Source organism: Falco punctatus, assembly GCF_963210335.1.
Source record: "Falco punctatus genome assembly, chromosome: 7".
NCBI lineage: Eukaryota > Metazoa > Chordata > Aves > Falconiformes > Falconidae > Falco > Falco punctatus.
Genome location: NC_137587.1, coordinates 8029465 through 8053393, shown reverse-complemented (window position 1 = coordinate 8053393; position 23929 = coordinate 8029465). Strand labels below are relative to the sequence as shown.

At 56.3% G+C, this 23929-nt stretch overlaps 1 protein-coding gene across 1 annotated transcript; it reads right to left on the bottom strand.

Moving 5' to 3' along the window:
* Positions 1-388: 388 nt before the first annotated feature.
* On the bottom strand, positions 389-22753 carry ISM2 (isthmin 2). Its single transcript, XM_080395271.1, has 8 exons — positions 21779-22753; positions 7170-7430; positions 6296-6677; positions 5310-5450; positions 4792-4869; positions 3304-4184; positions 3160-3195; positions 389-3033 (listed from the first exon to the last, which is right to left on the bottom strand). The coding sequence occupies exons 1-6, from the start codon at positions 21914-21916 to the stop codon at positions 3667-3669; spliced, it is 1518 nt and encodes a 505-aa protein (XP_080251397.1). The 5' UTR covers positions 21917-22753; the 3' UTR covers positions 389-3033; positions 3160-3195; positions 3304-3666.
* Positions 22754-23929: the final 1176 nt, after the last annotated feature.

Sequence of the window (23929 nt, the reverse complement as noted above, 5' to 3'; positions counted from 1 at the left end):
TGGCTGGCACCCAGCTCTGGCCAGGCTGAGCGTGGAGTAAAACCTGGGATCAGGGCTGAAGGCACAGGGAATGCATTTGCTTCGCAGCACTGACCCTGATCATCTTGTAGGAGACTCCCTTCCCTGCGAACAGAACTTCCCATATCCCGTGGCTGCGGCGGTGGGCTCTGCGCAGTCTCTGTTAGCTGCATTTTTGCATTTTTGCAAATCCATTTTTGCAGCTAGACACCATCAAATGCAAATGCTAAGGGAAGGAAGAGAAGCCACCAGGGTCTTTGCAGTACAGCTGGGGCTGGGGACCCAAGACATTCAGCACAGTGGCATCCCTCTCAACCAAAACAAATTGCAACATACGCTTCAGTCCCGACTGAACAACATCAGCAACACGTACATATATAAAGTGCTTTATTGCAGTATCAGAATAAAGAATTCTTCTCTATCAAATTTTGTCGGAATAAAAGACATATATTATATATAGAACCAAAATAAACTTCAGGAGTGGAAGCTTATGAGATTCATCACTTAAATAGCAGTGGGCTGGACAGAACCTTTGATGGGATATAGAAGCCAGTAAAATTTTGTGCTTGCTTAATGTCTACTTTTCTCATGGTGCCCCGCAAAGCCTCCTGGTGTCTAAGGTGCTTGTGTGAGGAACAAGGCTGCTTCTCATTTCTCATGCTCCAGTTCATGCCTGTATCATCCAAACCACAGAGGCAGCGAGGCAGAACAGCCTCCCAGCTTTCAGCCAGCTTTTGGGGGCAGGGGGAGCTCAATGCAAGAATTTTTTCTACTCGCCCTTGGACAAGAATTCCATTTACTACAAAAATTATAGTTTCTTTTTTGAGGGTTAGACTGGTTGACACACCCAGTATAAAGAGGAGGAGGATGCAAATCCTGAGTAGCAGTCCTCACTATAAGAGCACTTGATCAGAGAGCAGCCAGTCTAACAAACAAACTGGCTGAGCTATGGAAAGTCTCCCCCAAGAAAGGCTGTTTGCAGACGTCCTGCTTCCACACGTGCGTCCAATGCTGGACACTAGGCACATTTAACGGGAGGTTGTTTTAAAGAAGTTTCTGCACTATTGGTAAATAAGCTCCTCTGAGAGTCTGCTGATGTTAATGATGACAGGATAAGGGAGACGAAATGGGAAGATGCTCTGCTAAATGGCAGAAGGTAACAAGCTCATCCTACCATGGCCTTGGCCACTCAACTGGCTTCCCACACAAACACCTCCATGCCTGTTGCTGAGCCTCCCCACACACATCCCAGGCCCCCAGAACCAAGCCACCAGATTACTGCACCCCCCTCTCAACCACCTCTTTATGACCTACCTCTTTACCAGAAACTAGCGAGCAGATGACCATTTGGGCTAGGGAACATGTAATGGTCGTGAAAATTTACCAGAGCCTGGGTCTCCATCAATGCTTATTTGGTTGCGTTGTCCTTCTCACCCTTTGCATAACACTGGTCATCTCAGACTGCCCGCCTGCTGGGAAACGGATCGTGTTTGCCTGTGTTTTGATAGCACCCGTAACTGAAGTCTGGGGATATGAGTGTGGAATAACAGTTAAATAAGAATAATTCACTGGTAACTTCATTAATACTTTTGTTTTGCCAGCCATGAAGTACTGAATGACCAAGGATGTAACATTCTATCAGTAACAAAGGCAAAACGATCAACATACACTCAACAGATATAAGATGCTCCCAGGAAGACTCCCCAAAGAGCAATCAGACTATGGATATTCACTGGCCCTAGAGAAAGGTCCTGCAAGGACAGACCTAGCACAGGACAGCCAACCAAGGACCTCTGCACCCAGACAGGTGGGGTTTTGTCCAACAGTGTCCTGCAGAAAAACAGAGTAGCCAAAAGCCTTGGGTGAAACCTCTAGTCTAGAAATCACTCCATTCTTCTTTACATGTGCTTCACTTGCTCATTTATTTCCTCTGATGCGTAAACTTTGCTAAATAAAGGTTAGAAGTTTCTGCCAGGCTCAGCAGCTGAATGTCCAGGGATAAAGGTGCTCAGCCTGGTTTCTCTGCAGGAAACTTGGGAGCTCCCAAAATATGTTGGGAGAAACAGCCATGAACCTGACGCTGAATAAAACCCAGGCAATACCAAAGTGCCAACGGGGAGCATCGTGATCCATGACCCGCAGACACCAGGTATTGACATTCACACGTGTGTGTCTTCCCCCTTCGGAGCCGCATTGGCTTGCCCGGCCAGGCAGGGAGCCTGGGGAGCGCAGGGTGCACCCACAACTTGCTTTCTCCGGGCTGCCCCTCGCTGGGGACCTGGGCAGACACAGCATGGAGCAGAGCCCCAGGCCAGCAGCAGCAGACCAGAGTGGCAATGTTGGGTGCTCCCAGCAGTGCCTGACTTGTTCCCACCCCCGCGGAGAACTCCGCTCAGTGCTTTTTGCTCCTCTCCATGGCATGAGTGGTGGCTGAGCTGCCTCCTGCCCGGCAGGGCTGTGGGTGGGGAAACTCAGGACTTTCTGCTGGGTCACGTCACGGGTGCTCCCGAGCACTAAAATGTGTCAGGGGCTGCCAGGGAGCCGAGGTATGGAGGTGGGCTGGCAGTGGGACTTGCATGGGTGCTGCCACCCCACTCCCCCAGGCACTGAGGCAGCGGGGCTGAAATGCATACAGCTGGCGTGCCCCCCGTGCTGACCCCCACTCACGTCTGGCTTTGACACCCCGTGTTTCCTTTTGCAGCCAAACCCAGGGTGGCAAGGGAGCCCAGGTGGCCAGTTCCCTCCTGCCCCATGCACCCCCCGGGCCCATGAAACCCTGCTAAGCCTCTCCCTGCTCCTTCCCAACTGCCCATGGAAGAACCCAAGGAAGGGTCCCCGCTCCATGTGCACGGCTGGGACAGCCCTCCCCCTCCCCAGGAGGAACCCACCACCAGGTTCAGAAGTGGGCCAGCAGGTGTCCAGGCAAGAGCAGGCAGCTCTGCCTGCAGCGGGCCAGCTCCTCAGACGCAGCGTGAAGCCAGCAGGAGCCGAGGCCTCCTCACCCTGCAGACCCTCCTCACCCTGCAGACCCTCCTCACCCTGCAGACCCTCCTCGCCCTGCAGACCCTCCTCACCCTGCAGACCCTCCTCGCCCTGCAGACCCACCTCGCCCTGCAGACCCTCCTCACCCTGCAGACCCACCTCGCCCTGCAGACCCACCTCGCCCTGCAGACCCACCTCGCCCTGCAGACCCTCCTCACCCTGCAGACCCACCTCGCCCTGCAGACCCACCTTGCCCTGCAGACCCACCTCGCCCTGCAGACCCACCTTGCCCTGCAGACCCACCTCGCCCTGCAGACGCTCAGCTTTCAGGTTGCATTGAAAGGCCGTAGAGAACGAAAGCAGACGGGAGCAGCCCCGCGTTCCCTTCACGCCTCCCATCCCCTGCGGCCCCCCACGTGCCAGCCCAGGCAGCCTGGGGTGCAGGACCACCCCAGGTGGCACAGCAGGGATCAGCCACAATAACCTCTGGCACCCTCAGGAATGCAAGGGGGGGCCAAGGCGTCCCACTGAGGAGACGAGACAGACGGCACATCCTCGCCGCATGCTCGGTGCCAGCAAGGAGCCCAAGAGCAGGGCCAGGGCTTTGCCAGGCTGGGCTGGGGTGGGAGCCGGCAGCGGCCACGGCTCCTCTGAGCGTGGCTGTGGCTAGTACTCCTTGGCCTCCTGCAGCTGGGAGAGATACTCCTCCTCGGTGGGGTTGTCAGCACACCGTTGCCCGTTGTTGGGGGGCCGGACGGCGTGGTAGCGGCTCCAGTCACCCTTGCAGAGGATCCAGGGCAGCATGTCCACCTTGTAGTGCAGCTCCGGGGAGAACTCGGTGCTGATGAGGTTGGGGACACCAGCCCCCTTGCCGCGGGTGATGAGGCGAGTGTGCTCGTCATAGCAGCAGTGCTGGGCAGCCAGGGTGGTGCTGTCGAGGGAGAGCATGGAGCGCAGGCAGAAGCGTGCTGTTGGCTTGTAGATGTCCAGGCGCTCCTTGGGGCCACTGGCGTCCCGCCATCGGAAGCTCTTGCCTTGCTGCTCATCACGCAGGTTGACGGCACTGTAGACAGCTTCCAGAGGGTAGGAGCAGGGACAGCTGGGCAGGTCCGTCAGCACCTTGCTGAGGTACTTGGTGAGGAAGTCGCTCTTGCAGTTCAGCCACTTCTCACAGCTGTCCACCTCTGGGGGGGGGGGGAAGGCACCGAAAGGGTGAGGGCACGTGCAGCCCGCACCCCGCTTTACCCAGCTGCCCTTTGCTGGCAGCCTCACCAGCAGAACCAGCGGAGCCTGCAACAGCCAGGCAGGAGTAGCCGGGCTCCTGGGATGAGCTAGAGCCAGGCTCCATCCCGAGGCGGTGACAGAGGGAAGGGGTCTCACGCTGGGGCAGAGCTGGGGCTCCTGGGATGAGCCAGAGCCAGGCTCCATCCCCGAGGCGGTGACAGAGGGAAGGGGTCTCACGCTGGGGCAGAGCTGCCCCGAGCAGGGGCTCTACGCGGGGCACCCATTGCTACAGGGGCTGGGCTGGCAGCAGCCCCCCAGGGCAGAGGGCAAGCGGCAGGCTGGCCGCAGCCACCGCGCTGTAAAGCAGGACCGTGTTGTACCAGGGCTGTGGGAGGAGCGGGGTTTCCCAGCAAGGCTGCCCGTGCCTGCTTGCGGCAGCGGTGTGGGTGACTTAGGTCTGGACACCAGATGCAGGAGCCCCTGGCAGAGCCCCCCGCACCAGCCAGCCACCCACCCCGTGGGGTCTGGCACCGAAGCCCCCGGTGCAAAGCAGAGGCAGAGGCTGACCTGAGTTGAACAGCTCTGTGGTGTTGTCGTTTTTGAAAGGCATCTCCTCTGTGGGCAAGACCATTTCCCCCTCTGCTCCTTGAGAGGGGAAAAAAAACCCAAAGAGCTAGCTGAGCACCAGGAGGAGTGGTGGGATTTTTTTTTCCGTGAGGGCACCAGACACTGTCCATCTTCCACCCTCTCTCCCACCACTGCTTTGGTTACACAGCCCTGCGCCTGGAAGGAAGGGCTGGCAGCGGGACATGCAGGACAGACCCACCCAAGGCTGTGGGTTATGCAAATCCCAGTGCAGGGACCCGGCGCTCATATGCCTCACGAGAGGATTTCAAGCTCCCAGTGAGAGCGGTGCCAGGAGTGGCACACCCAGCTGGATGCCAGCTCTACCACCCGGTCGCTCTCCACTGGGGAGCCACGAAGCCCCATCACAACCTCTCCGTGGAGACAAACCCCTGTGGTCATTAGCCCCGATCACATTAAACACAACTAGTTCTTGAAGCTGTGTATGGCCAAGGGCTCACCAGGACAGCGTGGCAGGTCGCAGGTCCTCGACTCCGTTGCTGTGCAGGCATAGCCACAGGATCGGGTCCTCTTCTGGTTGCCACTGCCACAGGTGATGCTGCAGGGGGACCATGGGCTCCACTCCTCCTCGTCTTCATAGTCTGTGCACGGCAGGGAAGAGGCAGAGAGCGGTGTACCCCAGGAAAGCCTCAGTGGGAGGGGAGCCAGCAGCCACCCAGCACCTCCCTCAGCTCTTCCCTGTCCCTGGGATGTCTTTTGCAGGCATGCAGGGCCACCACTGCCCAGGGCACATGGAGGTGCCCAGCCATGTGATGCCAAGGGCCAACCCTGTCCTCGCTGGCAACCCCAGGGAGGCAGCCCCCAGCAAAGGCTCTCATTCAGCTTTGTTCACGGTCATATCGACCCACACAGGCACTGCTGCCCATCCCCATCCTCACCGAACCCACCCAGATGCACTGGCCATGACGCTGAAGCATCTCATGTTAGCAAAGGTTCCCTGATTTTGGGCTCGTGGCTGGGAAGCTGCAGGAGAGAGCTGCTGTGGTGCCCTGGCCTGTCCACCCAACAGCACCTGCCACCTAGCCCTCTGCAGCTCCTCTCCTGGGGGCTGCCAGGTCTGTGGCTAAGGCTTCTGGCACTGCCATCATCGCAGGGACCTGAGCTGATGGCAGCAGCACTTGCCATTCACATTTACACTGTATTTCTCATCTGAGCGTGCCTTCGCTGGAGTTCATGCTCCAGTCTGATTACACACAAGGACAATTCCCACTGGGATGCTGGCACGTCTGACTGCTGGAAGCCCCCTCTGGGTGCTGGCCTTGCTCCTTGGCATACTTGCTTATTTTTTTTTTTAAGTAGGAGCTGTGCGCTGTGATCTTGGGTGCAGGGCTGCTCCCCCTGCAGCGAGACAGGGCTGAGGGTCAGGCAGGGCAGGGGAGGGCAGTGCTGGTCTGCAGGGCAGCTGCACGTACCCAGGAGGACTCACCATAATTATATTTTTCCTTAAAGATCCAGTTCTTCTGCCCAGGCCACCGCTGGTCCCAGTCACCTCCCACTCCACTGAGCATGGACTCCTCCTCATACTGTGCTGTGTAATCTTCCTCATTGTCCTCTTCCTCCTCCTCCCTGTCCCCTACATCCAGGTTGTCATCCTCTTCCTCCTCTTCCTCCTCCTCCTCCTCTTCCTCCTCCTCCTCCTCTTCCTCCTCCTCCTCCTCAGCAGGGTCGGTGTATTCCCAGAAGAGGGGCCAGAAGAGGTCTTTGTGGGACAGCCATTCAGAGGACGTCAAGGACCAGTCATTGCTTGTCTCCTTCAACAAGTCCATCTCCATCTCAGCCTGAGGATCATCTACCACTTCGATGGTCACCTGGAGGCCAGATATGAGGCAGGGCAGTGAGCCGAGGCACGGTCCCTGGGACAGAACTGCCAAGCCCTGCACTGGTTCCCAGCCTGAGGCCAGAGATGGTTTGGGCTACAGGACCAGTGATGAGCACAAGAGGTCTCGCCTCATGGGGAGGGACTGAGCAGGGGCAGAACAGGAGGTGCAGGAGCTGGTGATCACCCACATGCACCAACACCACCCTCAGAAACTGAGAGGTCACTCCTGTAGGAGTGTTTGCTCCTGCTCTACAGAGAGGGGCTGGGGAGGGGGGGCAGGGAAAAGGCTGTGAGCAAATTCCTCTAGCAAGGAGTTTGCCTCTGCCAGCTATTTGCATCTGGTAGTTACCAAGAAGACAGATGGCAGCAGCCACGTGGACCCCACTCACAAGATCTTTCCCCTTAGGGAACAAAATGAGGCTGGGGAACACACGCAGAACTCGCCCGCATCCCCCCCATCCCGCCCAGACCTGCTCCCCACCTGGATGTTGGGGTTCTGGGCGCTCAGGTCCACGTTGGCCAGCCCTGGCAAGCTCTGCAGGTCCAGCACGAAGGGCAGGCTCTCCTCCCGGCCAGCGCTGCCGGGCTGGGGCATCGCCGGGCTCCTGGCAGCTTGCTGAGCCACCCCCCGGCGCCTGTGCCGCCGCAGGCCAGCCTGCCCACTCCGCCTCAGCCCCCGCGCCTTCCCCGGTGGTGGCAGCTCATCATCCCCCGCCGAGCGGGGGTCGGACGAAGCAGAGACCTGGAGGGGGAAGAGGTGGTGAGGACATCTCCCGCGGGTGGCTGTGCAGGGAGCAAAGTGCTGCCCAGCAAAAGGGTTCTGGTCTCCTGCACCAAATGGTTCCTCTGTCCCATCTTATTGTAGCATCAAGGCAGGAACTTACATGTTAATTAAAGTTAATAGCCAGTGGCCTGTGCTGTGCCAGGGCTCAGCCCCACTGCACCTGAACAATGTACGGGTCTGCTCAGGCTGGTGCTTCCCATCCCCACGACCACCTTCTCTGCACCCCTCTGCTGTCCCCTTGCCCATCCCGCCTGGCTTTCCGCCTCTTGCTCTTCCCTTTTGGCCATCGCTTGGTCCCTAGAGATGGGTAATGGCAAGAATTCTTCAGGTCGCAGAGTTATCAGAGCTCACATTTAATAATTTTATATGTTTATATAAAAAGTTTATAACAAGGGCCTTACGACAAGGGAGAAAAACCTCACCTAAATAAATTGTTCTGTAATGTTAGGGTAGACAATGTCAAGCAACACAGGTTTGATTGAGATTTCAGACGCTGCCCAAAGGCTACCACAGGGAGGGAAAGAAACTGCTGGTAGATAGAACCCAAGTACCTTTATCCCTTTGGGAAAGGCAAGATGCCCAGCTGAACAGGACCACAAAATTGACTTGCCAGTGCTGCCAATGGCTTTAACCACTGTTGCTGCTGTGGCACGCGGTGTTTTCCAGCCAGCCCTGCCCAGGTGGCACAGGGGGAGCGGGCAGGGAGCCCCACCAGCCAGCCGGGAGCAGAGGGAAGCAGCCAGCGAAGCCTGCCAAACGGCCGGGCTCACGCCGAGTTCCCACGTTCCTCGTCCCAGCGCTCGGCACGCGCTGGCATGGAAGCGGGCGAGTCAAAGGGCCAGCCCGCTCCAGTGCACCCGAGAAACCGGAGATGGGAACAACTGGCCAAGCCCCCCCGTGGCATGGGCCACCTCCGGGAAGGTCTGCGGGGCCCTGCAGCTGAAGGCTGGGAGCAGAGGTGCCCGAACCCCCCAGCATCTCTGCCAGCAGCTGCCTATTTCTGGCTGCCCAGCTGAAACCCCCTTCTGTTCCCAAGCTCTTGCCCTTCACGCCAGCCCAGCCGAGAGCCATGGGATTAACGAAGAGAGCGGCGTGCCCCCTCCCCACGGGGGGGACACGCAAAGAGGCATTTCTACCTGCAATTAGAGCCAGATGGTTTGGGGAAGGACTCTCCTCCCTTTCATCCTGATCACTGGAGCACTTCAAAGGCAGCTGGAGCCTGGCCAGGCTCTCATGAGCGCACACAGCCTGTCCCCAGCCCTGTGCCCGCACATCAAAGCCCACGACTCCCCCGTCCCAGGGGGAGGGAAAAGAGCAGCAGGGACGCTGCTGGTGCCTTGGCTGCTGCCCAGAGCGGCTGGACGCGGGGAAGGGCCGGTGACAGACTTCACCAGATGGGTCCGGAGGAGAGAGGGCTGCGGGGAGGCGTTTGGGGCTCACCCCTCTCCCTGGCTGGGAGGGCTCCTGGGGCACCACTGGCAGCAAGCGTGGCCACAGACGGACCCACTGCCCCCACTTTTCCCACCCAGCTCCCTTTGCCCCTGTCCAAAACCCGCAACAGTTTTGGGAAGGACGCACGGTAAGGATGCCCGGCTCTGCCCCAGCCTGTCTCACCCCCTCGCCAGGTCTCTTGTGCCCAGGGACTCCCTGGCAGGGAGCAAGGAGGAGCCGAGGCGGAGCAGAAACAAGGGTGGGGGGTGCAAAGAGCCAAACCTGGCCGTGTCCCACTGCCGGCACACTGCACACCAGCCGGTGCTGGGTTTGCTGCCAGCTGCGTGTGCCCAGCGCAACCCCTGCACCAGGGGCAGCCAACAGCCCTGCCGGGCTGGTGCTCCTGCCTAATTGGCAGTGAGCTTATTGGGGCTGGGTAAGCTCGTTTCACAGACAACCCAAATTTAATACACATGAAAGTGAGGTCTCCTCTAGCAACAAGACCCAAGCTCACCCAAAGACATCAGAGCAAGCCGGCCAGGAACAGACTCCAAGTCTCCAAACTTACACTCAGTGCCTAATTCAGATTTTACGCCCAAACAAGCTCAAGAAATTCAGAGTACTGTTCCCACAGGGGATACGTAAGACTGCCCCAGGGGAGCTGGCTCTGAGAGTGTTGCAAGGCGAACAGAGCTCCCTCAGCTCCCAAATCCTCCAGAGGCACAAAGACCCCAGGGGTGTCTGCCCTGGGTGGCCCAGAGTCCTTCAGCGATGGTCACGGCACCGCAGCCCCCAACCCTTCCCTTCTGCAACTGTCTACATTGCTCTGAAGCTGCATCGGGTTAAAATTTATCCCTGCATCAGAAGACATCCCACCTGAGCAAGGTCCTGCCCAGTGCCCTGCCCCAGTCGACCAAGCCATGGATTTTAGTGAGGTCCTATGAGGCCCAGTGCTCCCTCTGAGTCACAGCACCCATGGCACCATGATCCTGAGAGGCAGATGTGTCTTCTCCATGTCACCAAGGGGCTCCTGCCCGCCACGCAGGCAGCAGCCCTCCAGGGTCACCCTTGCTGCATGACACCCACCCTCTCCTCCACCTTGCCTATGGAACAGCTGGATAAAGCTGTCAAGCCTGGAGCTAAGCCAGCTCCCCACTCCTGCCACCGGGGAAGGACACTTGCCACCACAGCACAGAAGCAGAGGGTGCAGTGCTGGGAAGCCATCAATCTCGCAGCTGAGCCCCAGCCTTCTCCTGCGACCAGCCAGCACCAAAAGGAAAAGACAAAACGGGAGTTGCCGCAGTTCCTTTTGCAGACACTTGGAATATCCTGCGTGGCTGGGAATAAAGGTTTCCAGGGCATGAACCTGAGAGAAACTCTGGGGCAGCACTTGGGAAAGAGTATGCACTTTCCATTTGTGAAGACCATCTTTAGGCTGAAGGCTGTAAGCAGGATCACACACACCTCCCCACCAGCCCAGGAGCCCTTCCCACATAGTTCAGGCTCTCCCGTGCGTGGGGCTGACCACCTAAACCCTCGGGGCACAAGCTCAGCACATATATTAGGAAGGGGAAGGAACTCATCAGCGATTCTCCCCAGTGTCATGCCTAATTTATACGTAACATGGGTGACAGGGTGTATGGAAAAGGTGTAGGGAAAGGCATGACATCATTTCTCTAAAGACTAGAGGCTGGTATTTTCTCATTTCTGGTCCATACACCTCTATTAAAATGGCTTGGAAATCTGAAGATGGAGAATAGAGCAGCCACGAAACCATTTCAAGGGATGGAAAGACTTGTCCAGTGAAATACAATTCGTTTGTCTTGTTAAGAAGAGAAAGCAATGACTTGATCTCCCAGTTCTTTAAGGCAATAATCCATCAGGCACCAGAGACGCTCTAATCCAGAACAGAAACACATAATAGGAACCAACACGTCCGAGTCAAAGCCAGACAAATTCAAACGAGGAGCAAGAACATGCTTTTAACGCCATAGGTGATTAACCACAGGAACAAGCTAACAAGGAAAGTGGCAACACCTCTTGTGGAGACACTCAAACCCACGTCACTGGGCTCAACACACATGCACCACATCTGTGCTAGGGAATATACTCAAGGATCTAATGATTTCTTCTGGTCTTAAAATCTGTGATTTTGTTATAAACTTCTCCAAGACTCTGAACTAAACCTGGGTTAAGAAAGCATATGACCGACGTCCATGTGCTACAGCTCTTATGCAAAAGTGATTAGAGATGTGACATCTCAGATCCTACAGGAGCTTAAAACGTGAAAACTTCGAGCAGTCCCCGTGCTGCCCTTTGGCAGGCAGGGACAGCACTAAGCTGCCACCACAACCACAGGTACTCATCCCTCCAGCGCGTTCCTCAGCATCTCTGCAGGCACCGCAAGCTGCCAATGAACCCACCGGCAGCGCTTTTTGTAACTACACACCTTGCTGAGCAGAGCTGCTCTTCATCACGGGGTTAAACCCAAGCCAAGTATGCTGGAGATAAGTCCCGGGGAGCAAAGCACTGCTGGAACCTGTGCATCAGTGGTGTGGAGCCAGTGAGTGAGTCCCTCGCACAGGGACCCTGGGATGAGCTCTGGGGATGCAGCGGCCACCCACACCCATCCCCAGCCAAGCAGCGAGTGCATGAACACGTTCCGTCCGCACCAGAAAAACCCGGGCACATGGGAGCCAGAGCAGAGGCAATGTTCCGGCAGTGCTTTGGGCTTGTTAACACCGCAGTGAAGAAAATTACATATTTGCTAAAGCCCGGCATTGCACTGGGCTATAATTATAAGGAGTGGGGGTTTTGTTGCTTAATCATTATTGCTTGTGCCAGGTTTCCTTCGAACAGTTTTACCTCGCTGTACTGGAACAAGAAGCCACCAGGAGAACTCTTGATAGTTCCCTGAATAGAGCCGAGTCTACACAAGCATCTTCTTACTCCTTCCCCCAAGCTCTCTCCGACATTATTTTAAAATCTGTCCTGCAGTTTGTTGCAAACTTGCCCATTTATGAATTAGCCAAGTGCAAAATAGAAATCAGAACGTATTTTTTTCTTTTCCCTTTTTTTTTTTTACCATAAAACTTTTCCTTCCATATTCACCTGAATGAACTGCAAAGGTCTGGAGAAAGTTTTAATGAAAAAAAAATAATCTTTGGACTGAAACTGGGCAGGAACAATTCCAGAGCAGTGTTTCATTACAAAGGTTCTGTGGAAGCAGAGGGATGCTGCTTGCTTGCTCCAGAGGGAAGCCCAGCCCGTCTGGGGGCAGCTCTGGGGCTGTAGTTTGCAGAAAGGCTCAGGACAGTTTTTGCTGGTGGGAGTGGGAGAAAGGGGAGGTTTTCCCAGTGTTTTTTTCCAAATTACTTTTTCCAAGTAATACTGTTGTCTCTCTAAAATAAAGCAAGGTTGAACAGCCGGCTAATCAACAGGAACAAATGCAGATGCCATGCTGCCTGCCATAGTGCTGGACATGCTCTCTCCTCGATGACCCCATCACAGACGCTGTGCAAAGAAAAGGCTTTTTTAGCCCAGCCAGCTGAGACCACCTTAGCCTCCCCACAGCCCTAGTTTGATCCTCCTGGCTCACAACCCACCCACCAGCACATAACCCATCTACTGGCACAGTCTTTCAGCCAGATGGAAAATCCGCTGGATGCACATCAGACAAGCGACTCGTGCTACCCACCAGCTCATCACCTGCTTGACGGATTTCCACGAACTATGCCAAAGCACAGCGTGCTTCCAGAGGTGTCAACAGCTGGGTGGGTACCTATGGGGCAGGCAAAGATGCCACCTAGTCCCTGTTACTGTCTGTAAGGCTTCCCAAGCCACAATCCCAATGATCAGACAGAACACCTTTAGACCTACAGGCAGGTAGTTCAGCAGCTGCCATCACTCAAGAGTTTTGACAGGTGAGCTCTGGAAGTTCTGCCAGAGGTAATTTAAGGCAGCGGACACTTCCAGCTGCCTCCTTCTTCTTCTGCCCTGGGTTATACGCCTGCCTGCAAGGGGGCTGTGGCACAAGTAAAGAGCAGGACCCCAGCCTTCCAACTGCTCTACTCGCTGGTCCACCTCAAGATCAGCTTGCACTCGAATGCTGGTTTTGGTATTTTTAAAATAAAGACATACACACCTCCCTTTAGGTTTTGGGAGAGCTCTGCAAGTGCTTGTGGATCAGACAAGGCACTCGGTTATCACGCTTGTGTGGGCAGATCTTGTTTATGACAGACCAGCAGGAGCCAGCACCAAACTGTGGGCTGTACAGATAATTATTATGCCCTCACGATTATAATTTTCTGTGCGGTTATCAAAATACTTTAGATCATATGGAATCACTCTTTTCTAACTACCTTCATCCCAACTGTCTTGAGTAGGGGCCTGCGGGAGGCAGCATCGAAGGCTTCATGTCACATTTATTTTCAAGTCTCACATTTATTTTCATGTCTCACAGTCGCGACAACTGTAATCTCAAACCTCTTTCCAAGGTCAGCGAAGCGACTCAGCTGCCCCTGAGGCAGAGCCAGCCCAGGAGCAGAAGACACCACAGCACGGAGAAGCAGCAGCACGCAGCGCTGCCAGGAGCAGGGACACAGCAGAGCCGACTTGGTGCAAGACGGACAGCGGGGCAGTGGGCCAGGCTGCTGTCGGCGCTGTCACCGCGCATCCCCACCGCCACAGCCCGGGGCTCCCACTGCGGCCAGCTCTTCTGTGGGCACGCCGGTGAGTAACTTGCCCGTGGCATCCTCGGCCAGCTCCCCAGGTCACTCATGACACAAGGACAAGTAGGAGCCTGGTGGCTTTTCACCTCTCACCATGCCTGGCTCTGTCCTCCTCAGTGTCACCTGCAGGTGTTTCTTTACCATAAATACCTTCTCCCTCTTTAATACTGAGACAAATACTGTAAACCCCACATTTTGCAGACAAGGCAAATGACCTCCCCAAGGTCTCTCTGCTAGGCTGTGGCAAGGCCAGGAATAGATGCAGGTCTCCCATGTCATACTTGGAGAAGGCTTTCAGGAAGGTCCACCACAGCTCAGTTTCTCCTCCCCACCGGCCCCCCAGGAGGGACTGCCCTGCCTCCCACATGGATGAACCACACTGGCCTTGCAGTGGAGAAACTGGGGCACCTGGTTAGCACCACTGGCACATCCCAGCCCAGCAGCCGGGGCTGTCCTCACACCAGAGACTCTGCCCAAATGCACAGGTCTAAGGGCCAACCTTTGACAGGTGGTGCCTGCTGCGAGCAGCCCAGCAGCGGCAAGGCAGCCTTCCCTGGGGAGGGGGTACCTGGAGACCTCCACGGCAGCTGGGCCAGCTGGAAGCTGCTCAGATAGAGCACAGCAGCAGAGTTGTTATAGATAGAGCAGGGCCCCCACTGGGACTGCATGGAGACGTCCCTGGTGAGGTGAACAGACACACGTCCATACCCTCTGGTCCTCTCCAGCAAATGCTCCTGCTAGGGCACATGTTTTCCGTTAACATACTTGAGCTGTAATACGCGTAAGCTCTTAATGCATTGGACTGAGTTGCCATTAACTTATTCCAACTCTAAACCCCCTGTGCTTCAGTAACCATTAACTTGTTCCAGCTAATGATGCACATTTGCTAGCCTGCACACCGTAACCCTCCGACTGCTCCAGCTGCTGCTTCCTTCCCCGCCGCAGCCCAGGCAAAACCACAACAGGAATAAATCCCCAAATACACCAAAGCAAGCGCAGAAACCAGAGGGACCAGAGTAACGCTGGCCTCCCCCTGCCCCCCCCCCAGCCTGCTAGAAGTTGCAGTTGGGGGGGGGCACTTGGGGCAAGCAGGAGCACAGGGGGCACCCGCTGCCCTTGTCCCACGCAGGGTGCACAGGCTGCCCACCCCCCCACCCCCCCGCCCCCACACAGGCAGCAGGGCAAGGAAGGCAACCGACTAAACAGATGCAAATCCACCAGGGATCCCTTCAAAAGACAAAATGGGCATCTGAGCTGGACTCAGAGCATGTCCATGCCTTGCACGGAAAGGGATCCAGGCAGGGATGCTGCATCTCAGCTTCCCAAAGAGGCAAAGCCAGGGCGACTTTGCCAGCAGCCCAGGTGCTTGACTGTAGCTCCCCAGCCTGGGGGTGAGCTTGGCTCCCCTCCCCAGCCCAGTGGCAGGATTTAATGACTCCCACACATCAGCATGGGGTGGAGAAAGGGTCTCAGGGTAGGGAAACTTTCCTCTCTAGCTCCAGTTTATATTCTTCATAAGTCACTTGTTCATAAGCTTTTCCAGGACAGTCCCTGCTACTTCAAAGTGCCTCACCAAAAAATAATTACTTTTTCTTTCCCCACCAGATGGGAGCCTGAGGCTTGCGGGGCTGCAGAGACAAGTCCAAAGTCAGAGGAAAGCTAGGGCACATCCAAACGGGGAGCCCCATTTGCCCAGCATCTTGGCTCCCAGCTGACCTCTTGTCTTCCCTTTGGCCGTTCACTTCCCAGCGGGATCTCACCCGTAACCCCAGGACCGGTCCCCAGGGTAGGCACAGACACGCAATAGCTGAGCTGTAATCCCAGGTACAGGGGAAGCCCGGGTGCACCTGGAGACACCCACAGCACTTCTGGGCAGCCCCACATCTCCTCCACAGAGGCATGAGGGGGACCACCCCGCAGATACGCCCCAGGAGAGAACTAGATGCTCTCCTAAGGAGGATCTTTGATTTTAAGGAGCAACCAGCTTAACCATGTAACACAACCATAGTGTCCCCAGAGGGGAAGGCAGGGGGGAACAGCAGACATGAAGACATCCGTACACCATCTTCTCTTGCTGGAGGTGCTGCATGGCATGGCACAGCTGGCCTCCCCTGGGATTTTGGCTGCGGTGGGAGCAGCTGCAGGCGAAGGGGAGGGCAGGGAGGGCAGCAGGAGCGGTAGGGAAGAGAGGACATCCCAGGGAGGTGAAAAGATGCCGGCCCTCCACTGGGGGGGCACCTCCTGCAGCACCCTCTGGCCATCCCACGAAAAAAATCCCCTCACCCAGCAACTGCTTCGGGGCTCGGCTGCCAGAGAAGAACCAGGGCTGGCTTGCTCACGCCCAGGCTCAGGCTGCCGGGGCTGGGATGCAGGAGAGCTGACCTGAAGGGCACCGTACCCGTGCCACGCCAGCCTCCCGCTGCACCCTACGTGACAGAGGTTCCCCTGGCTCGGGACATGCTCCCAGCCCTGCCTCGCACCCCAAGTCCTGTGGGATACATAAAGCGCTGGCAGACTGGGCCAACCAACAGCTTCTAATCAAAGATAAACCCACGACTCACCACCCCTTCACCACACGCATGGACACCCCCCAGGCACCTCTAACCAGGTACCCATCTCGCACCCATCCAGCAGCGCTGGGGACCAGAAGGCGGCAGGAATTTACTGGAGACTAAACCAACCTGCAGCCCAGGAGGCATCAGTGCCCTTCATGCCAAGAGCCACAGGGGAATCAGAGGCAGGTAGGTCACCATCTTTTTGGTGTCTTCATCTCGTAAGTACCGAGACGAAGTGTATCTCATAACAGCTTCTCAGACAAGCCCCAAGAGTCCCTACACACAGGGAACATGCAGAAACTGAACTGCTTGGAAGCAATACCATGCGGGCTGACTTTCACAGCTGACCAGGTAAAAGCCTCTGACAAGCCCAATGAAGGTTCCCTGAAAAATGGTCCACAAAAGAGTCTTGCACTTTTGTGCACTTTTGCAAGCTTCTGTCTGAAACAGAAACAATTTTCACAGCAGTACATGGCTGCAATCTCTTCCCTGCTTCTTGGCTATAAGCTCTGGTATTTTATAGGAAAATCAAACCTCTGGCTGGCAACATTTGCTTTGGAGGAGCTGGACAGCACGTATCACCTTGCTGTCATGACTGTAGCTCAGAATGTCCTCAGGCTTCCCTATGGGAAGTGTCCAGACATCTTGTTTGGGGGATTATTCCGAGTGGAAGAATGTATTTTGGAACTCTGGAAAACAGACGATCCCTGGTTTGCACTCCCTACCCCCAAGACACTGACAAGAGGAAAGCAGGAATTAGTCTCCAGCACACTCCCACCATCACCTCGCTGGGCTTGGAGGCACCACAGCTGGAGGCAGGATGAGTCCCTCAGCCCGCCTGTCTGTAAGGAGAAGGTCTGCAAGAGCAGGACACTTTTGGGAACCCAGAGAGAGGGCTGGGCAATGACCTGTGGAGCGATTTATGCCTAATCTCTTCCCCTTACATGTGCCTTTTACAGGAACCCCTTTGATTGTAACAATGGGAAGGCAGCAGACCTATTCGTGCAGTGAAAAGGGAAGAAGCCCCCTTGTCGGGCAGCTTCCCTACACCCGGCTCCCCTTTGTTTCTGCTCCTGCCTCAGCCCCAGGGCGGGAGGGTTTTCAACTGTGTTGACTAAGATAATTTGGCACTTCTCAAAAGGAAATTTGCTACAAAGGGTGAAGTACCTCCCTGCACACAAAGAGCCCCTTTCAGAGCGGAAGGATGCTTCAGTGCACGTTTTGTACCCACAAATCCGACCTCCGCCAAGGACAAAGCCAGGGACAAGAACGCTTAATTGCTGATGAAATGAAAAGGTAAAAAGCACATCCGCAGGCAAAATGACTCTGCTACTGACACAGCCTGCAGTGGCCGCAGGGATCTGGCTGTGCCCTGGCTGGGGTGCCCCCACACAGGGCAGGTGTGGGTGACAACACAGGCTGGAGGTCCGCGGTGGGGCGAGATGGCACTGGGGAAAGCGAGACCCTCTCCTCAGCCTGACAGCCCTGGGGAGGCCAGGAGGAACCAAGAGCTCGGGGGAGGCACACGGGAGGCTCCCACAGACCTCCTGGCAGCCCACCACCCCAGCGGGTCCACAGGCAGCGTGTCCAGGCTGCATTATGGCTCCCAAATGTCAGGGCTACCCTGGCTCTACAGCCTCCTGACAAACTTCACTCAAGCCCAGCTGGTATTTCCCTTTAACACTTTTTACCTAGTACTGCCACATCACATTGCCGTGGAGCTCCTTTACTCTCTGCTTCTGGTTATCTCTGGCCAAGCATCGCATCTCTGCTACACATTTATTTCTTAAGCACTCCTCTGCACTCAGACTCCCTATGCACAGGGCAGATCAATTTAAATCAAGATCATGATTTTTAATCAGCAAGCAAAACATCTTGGTGTAGACCTCCAGTTTTAAACACAGTTTCCCATCCCTACTTCTGCATGATGGAACCAGTAAATAACACGAACTGTTGTTACTCGTTTCCTTATTTCTCAGGGGCCAGGAGCCACTCACACCAGGTGCTGACAAACCCACTGATTTGCTGCCAGCTACAGCCCTTATGCTGTGCTTGGTATTTCTTTTGTTTCCCTCTGTTGTGTCTTATAGCAGACACCAGATTGCTCGCAGCCTCAGACCAGGGGAACTCCCAACAGCAAGCTCCAGCCTGAACCTCGGGGAGCCCACTTGCCAGTGCTCTTGGCCCCCTCTCTTAGAGTGGTTCCCTCCTGCAAAGGAGGGTCCACCAAGCCCACCAGAGCTGGGCTGGGCAGGTTGGACCCTCCATAACCCACTGCTGGCTTGCTCAGCCGCACCCCTCGCCACCAGGATGCTCGCTGCCAGCACCCCCATCACCCTTACCGCTGGCACTGTTGCTTCTACGCGCAGTTATTGAAGCAGTTGTGTTGGTTCACACAGATCTAATCACCTCTAGCATCCACCTTTCTAGTGTGTTAGAGCCCTGGCTATTTTCTATTTACTAGAAGAGCACTGGAACCGATCGGTGTCAGTTGGAAAGAACCCAAACATCTATTAACAATGCTCAAAGCCAATATTTTGAAATCCAGTGAGTTTATCAAAACATATTTTGCATTTGACTCCTCTGACTTCATAAATAAACAAACCATTAAGCAACGTGATAAGCTGTCTCTTGTCTCCACAAGAGACATAAGCTTTTCCAAGTGTTCAGTTACCCAAATCTGAAGAGCTGCTGGCATGGGTCAGCGCTCGGACCTGTCACATTTTTTGCCCATGTCAGAGTGTGTGATGCATGCAAAAGTGCTTCTAAAAACCCTGCTGTACACCTGCCTGCTGCTTCAGAGCCCACCTGCCTTCCCAAGCATCACCAAAAAGCCTCCAGATAAGCAGGTATCCTCTCTCATTAGATTTAAGTCACAGTTTGGACAGTATTCTGCCTTTTCAACTTCCAGTCAAATAGAATGAAGAAACAGAAAATATCCTGCTGCATCTGTTGCTTGTGCTGGGCTCAATGTAACTCAGGCAAAGCTTTTCCGTGCAGTATCACAGCTGAGAAAATGTAAATGCAAGCGCTTGCTCCTTCGGGAACAGCTGGAAGTAATGGATCCTGACTGAGGTACAGGACTTTGGGATATACTGATAAAGCTATTGCCCAAAGATAAAGCACGTGTTCCCTCCATCCTTCCTGCAATTAGAAGATTTTCTAATTCAAAAATTTACTGAAAACCTTAGTGGTTTTAATTTTCCTAAATTATTTTCGTATAGAAGTGCAACTCTGATGCTCAGAACAGATTATAAAATCTCCCATTCAATTCTAAACCTAGGAAAAATCTTTTCTTTAAATAAAGATGTTAAATTAGTCTAAGTTATATATTTGTTTAATGGTTTTGATTGTCTATCTGCTCTGCTCTGTCATTTCTATTTTTCTCTTCCCGGCCCCCTTCATTCTACCCACATCTGTAGGGCATTACCCATAGTGTAACCAATACTCCAGCTGTGGCTGCCCTGCTGCCATAGAGACAGGACGTATCAGCGCTGCAACAGGAACCATCTGTGCATATGACCCAAAATCACTCTGGCTTTTTTTTTTTTTTTTTTTTTTTTTTAACCACCATACTGCTGCGCTTGTGCTCTCCGCTTTAGTTCTAACAGCCGGGCACGACTACCCCAAAACCTCTCTGGCATGCACCAGAAACAGAGGATTTTCTCCCAAAAATGCAGCCAGAAGACACAAGCCAACACCTACTGCTTTCTCCCTACCATGCGAACTGTGCAGCCAGCACCCCGAGGGACACAGGGCATGCACGGGAGTACCAACAGACCCCCAGAGGAATCCATTCTTCATCTTCCTCCTCGCTCCTAACCTCCACCCGCCAACCTTTGCCTGTAAACATCTTGTATGTTTGTACTCCTGTGAGAAGCAAAGATCCCGGGGACAGAGGGTGCGCTGTGTAAGTGCCGTATGTGATCTTTGGCCGGCTGCACAACGCTCCCCATTCACAACCATTCACAAACTGGGACCGACAGCGGGTTGCCCCGCTTCCTGATGTATTTTAGACATCGGATAAAAAGGAGCCACTGAGATCGCATCCCGCGGTGGGGACCTGCTCAGCTTCCTAACGTGCAGTTTGTCCCTATCCTATGTCCCCTGCCACAGGGCTGCAAGACTTTCCTGGATTTCAAGCGTTTCAAGGGATTTCAATCCTAGTCCCTCTGCAGCCGGGTCCCAAGCACACTGCCTGGCATCCGTCTGCCAAGTGAACCGGCATCTATGTCCAATACCAACATGGTACTACCACTGCTACAGCACGGAGCATCCCCAGCAGTGCTGCTAGAATCTGCTCGGTCCACCCTCCAGTCAAAACCATTACCAGGCTCGACTGGTGGTACTTGGCTGGACACAGCCCGTGCTCCCTCTTGCCCACTGGCCAGGCTTTCCGTGTGGCAGATTCCTTCTTCGCACTTATTCACTGGATTTCATGCTGGAGCAGAGTTCTGTGCATCCGACAGGAGCTGGCGGCATGACTCCTCCACAGATCAGCCGCGTGTTTTGGCAAGAACCAGCAGTAAGGCACATTCCCATTGCTCGGCACCTCCTCTGCCAGTCCGGCTGACTCTGCAGATCCAACGTGCTGCTTCCCGGGCTGCTGTGGATCGCCAGCATGGGCTGAGCTGCTCATACCCCGTCCTACTCAACCTCCTCCTCCCACTGTTTCTCCCACGTCTTTCACCCACCTTTAGCAGCAGCATTCTTCAAAAGGGTATTTTTTCAAATACAGCTCTGCTGCCTGAACCTCTTCTTCTCCAGAGAACAGTTTCAGGACGTTAACAGCTTGCTGCATCCGTTCAGTTGTCTGTCTTTCTAATTCAAACCCTTCTCCCTGCCTTCCTGGCAGTTTGTTTCTTCCCCATTCCCTGCCTGGCATCCCCATCAGGTCTCACCAGTTGGTTTCCAGTCTGACCAGTCCCTCACTGCCTGCTGAAGTTTCTGCTTCCAGGATCCTGAAGCTGGGACTGGCCAGACTGGGGCTCTGGAGGGACCCAGGCTGGGGGTCCCCAGGCCGCCGGGATGAGGGGGGACCATGACCACTCTGGAATCTGCCCCAGGGTCATCCCAGCGGGAAGGAGAGCCGGTGGCTGAAATCCCTCAATTCCTCACATCTTATTTTTGTAGTAGCGGAGTTCTGGAGTTCCTGGCAAGCCACCAACCTTGCTCATTTTACTGGCAGCGGCCAGGCCCCCCCCGCTTCTCCTACGAGGAGTGTTGCCCCCGGGGAGGTCGGCACCGTCCCGGGCACTGGGGCTAAAGCACCTAAACCAGCCCTTTTCTCGCAGCCGCTGCGCGATGCGGAGACCTGAGGCCACCCCAAAACCCCGGGGGCGGGGAAGGGGCTCTGCCCCGCCGCGAGCGAAGGAGCGGCCCGGGAGAGGGGGCGCAGCCCCGCTCCCCCCGCCGTGCGCTCCCCGTCCGCGGCGCTGCTCCCGCCCGGGGTGCCCCCCCGGCCCCGGGCACCCCCCGAGCGGCCGGGCTGCCCCGCTCAGCCCCCCCCCCCCGCCCCAGCACGGGGGAGGGTGCGGAGGGCCGGCCCCAGCACCCGCCCGGCTCCGTCCTGCCCCGACGGCTGCCTTACCTCCGCTAGCTTGGCGCTCCGCTCCCTCGGGCTGCCGCCGCGCTGCCTGCCGAGGGGCAGCCCCCGCACCGCCGCCAGCACGGCGGCCAGGAGGAGGAAGCCCAGGACGAGCAGGACCTTCCCCCTCATCACAGGCATCGCTCCCCCCTCCCGCCCCGCCTCGCACGCCCGGGGCAGGCGGCCGCGCCGTGCCACACTGCCCCGTCCGTCCTCGGAAAGCAAGAGGAGCACGGCGAAAAAAAAATATTTTTTTAAAGAAAAAGAAGGATAATATAGAAAATATCGCAGCCGGGAAGCGCGGTGCCCCGCGAGTGCGGCGGGGGCCGGGCAGGGGCCGGCGGCCCGGGACCCTCTGATCGCTGTTGCGGTTTGCCGAGCACGTTCCGGTGCCGCCGCTCCCCCGGGCTCGCCCGCCGGTGCCACTGATGCTGAAGGGTGACTCTGAAAAGCTTCACAAGTGTGTGCGGGGGGTGGGGGGGGGGGAGAGAGGGCTTCGCCTCCCCACCCCCCTTCCTAATCCTTTCGGCAATCTGATTTCTTTCCCTCCTCCTCCCCCGCCGAGGCACTCCCCGGTGCTGCCCGCGGCTCCCCAGGCAGCGCCGGGCACCGGAGGGCGGGCGGGCCGAGGCCGGGCTCCTCGCACCGGTCAAGCCCCTCCCGGGCGAGCGGCGCGGCCGCCGGCCCCTGCCCCGCTCGGGGGCTGCCGGCGCTGCCCCCCCCCGCTCCCCCCGAGCGCTGCCCCCTCCGGGGCGCCGCCGGCCGCCCCTCCCCTCCCCTGCCGGCAGCTGCATGGCCCGGGCGGCCGCGACACCCCCCGCCTCCGCCCGGCGCTGCCCCTCCGCCGCGGCGGGGCCGGGCCGCCGCTCTTTGTTCCGCTACCGGGCGGCGGCTCGGCCGGGGCGGCACCGGGCGCTTCCCGCCGGGGCAGAGCCCTCCCGGGCGGGGCGGGACGGCCGCGGGCCCCGGCGGCTCCGGTCCGGCTGCGGAGGCCGCCCCGAGCGCACGGCAGGAGCGGGGCTACCTCCCCCCCGGGTGCCCCCTCTCGCGCCGGCAGCATCTTTGCCGGCCCCCCAGCCCGCCGGCAGCACGGTGCGGCTGGTCCCTCGGGAGCCGGAGAGCATCATTTCCCAGGATTTCCTTCCAGGCATCCAGCAGCCTGCGGAGGTGACGATTAGGGAAACACACTGAAAGGCGGTCTGGCAGCCCACTGAAGAAAGGTGCCAGTGCTAGCAGAGACCCCAGCAAGGGACACCTAGCAGGGACAGGGACACGGACACCTAGCAGGGACAACCCCAGCCCGACGTGCCCACAGCAGCCTCAGCACAACCCTGAGGGTCACCTGAGCCCATCTGTGCCCCCAGGGCTGAGCACGGGAGCAGCACCTCCTTTCCAAGCCAGACATCATCTGGTTTACACAAACCTAGGGCTGGGATGAATGGAAGGAAATGTTTCAAGCAAGGCACAGGCTCCAAGACAGATGTGAGGTCAAGAATCCCATGCGAGAAGGATTAAAAAGCCCTTTCAAACATCTCATTAGCAGCATGACAGCTGATAGCGGCCTGACACTCTTCACAGCACCCAAGGGGAGGAGGCGGGCTGCAGAGCCAAGCCAGCTCTGCGTGGCTAGTGCGGAGCCAGGGCAGGCACCCACAGGAGGGCTACAGGCCAGGCACGGCCGTAGCCTCTGCAGACCTGGCTCGCCAGCACAGAAGCTTCTCTAGACTGGGCTGTTGCTGTACACTGGACCCGAGACTGGTAAGAAACAGCTAAGCATCCATCTCAGCATCCATCCCACAGGCAAGTTTGCTGGCGCTGGAGTCCAAAGGCAGAGGGGGATACTCACCTAAGCTTGCAAACAAGTTACAGTTTCACCTAGCCATTCTAGTATGAAACTCTTGTGGGGTTTTGGTAGGGTTTTTTTTTTTCTTCTTTTCTTTCCTTCTTTTTTCCTTTTAGGGAGTGGAAGAGAGATGGGGAAGGAAAGGGGAAGAAGGTTTGGTCTCCCTAACAGGGAAAAAGCCTCATTAACATTAAGCAAAACACCCGACACTATCCCATTTTTTTAAAGTCTTTATTATGCAGAACATAGAATATATTTGAATGGATTTTTTTTTCCCAAGCAGTTTTTTCTCCAGTGTTTGGTTTTGTTTT

Coding starts and splice junctions, on each gene's coding strand:
- ISM2 (XM_080395271.1), bottom strand. CDS start 21,916: ATGCCTGTGATGAGGGGGAAGGTCCTGCTCGTCCTGGGCTTCCTCCTC. Junction 7,431..21,778: donor GGAGCGCCAAGCTAGCGGAG/GTAAGGCAGCCG, acceptor TTCCCCCTCCAG/GTCTCTGCTTCGTCCGACCC. Junction 5,451..6,295: donor TAAGGAAAAATATAATTATG/GTGAGTCCTCCT, acceptor TGCCGTGCACAG/ACTATGAAGACGAGGAGGAG.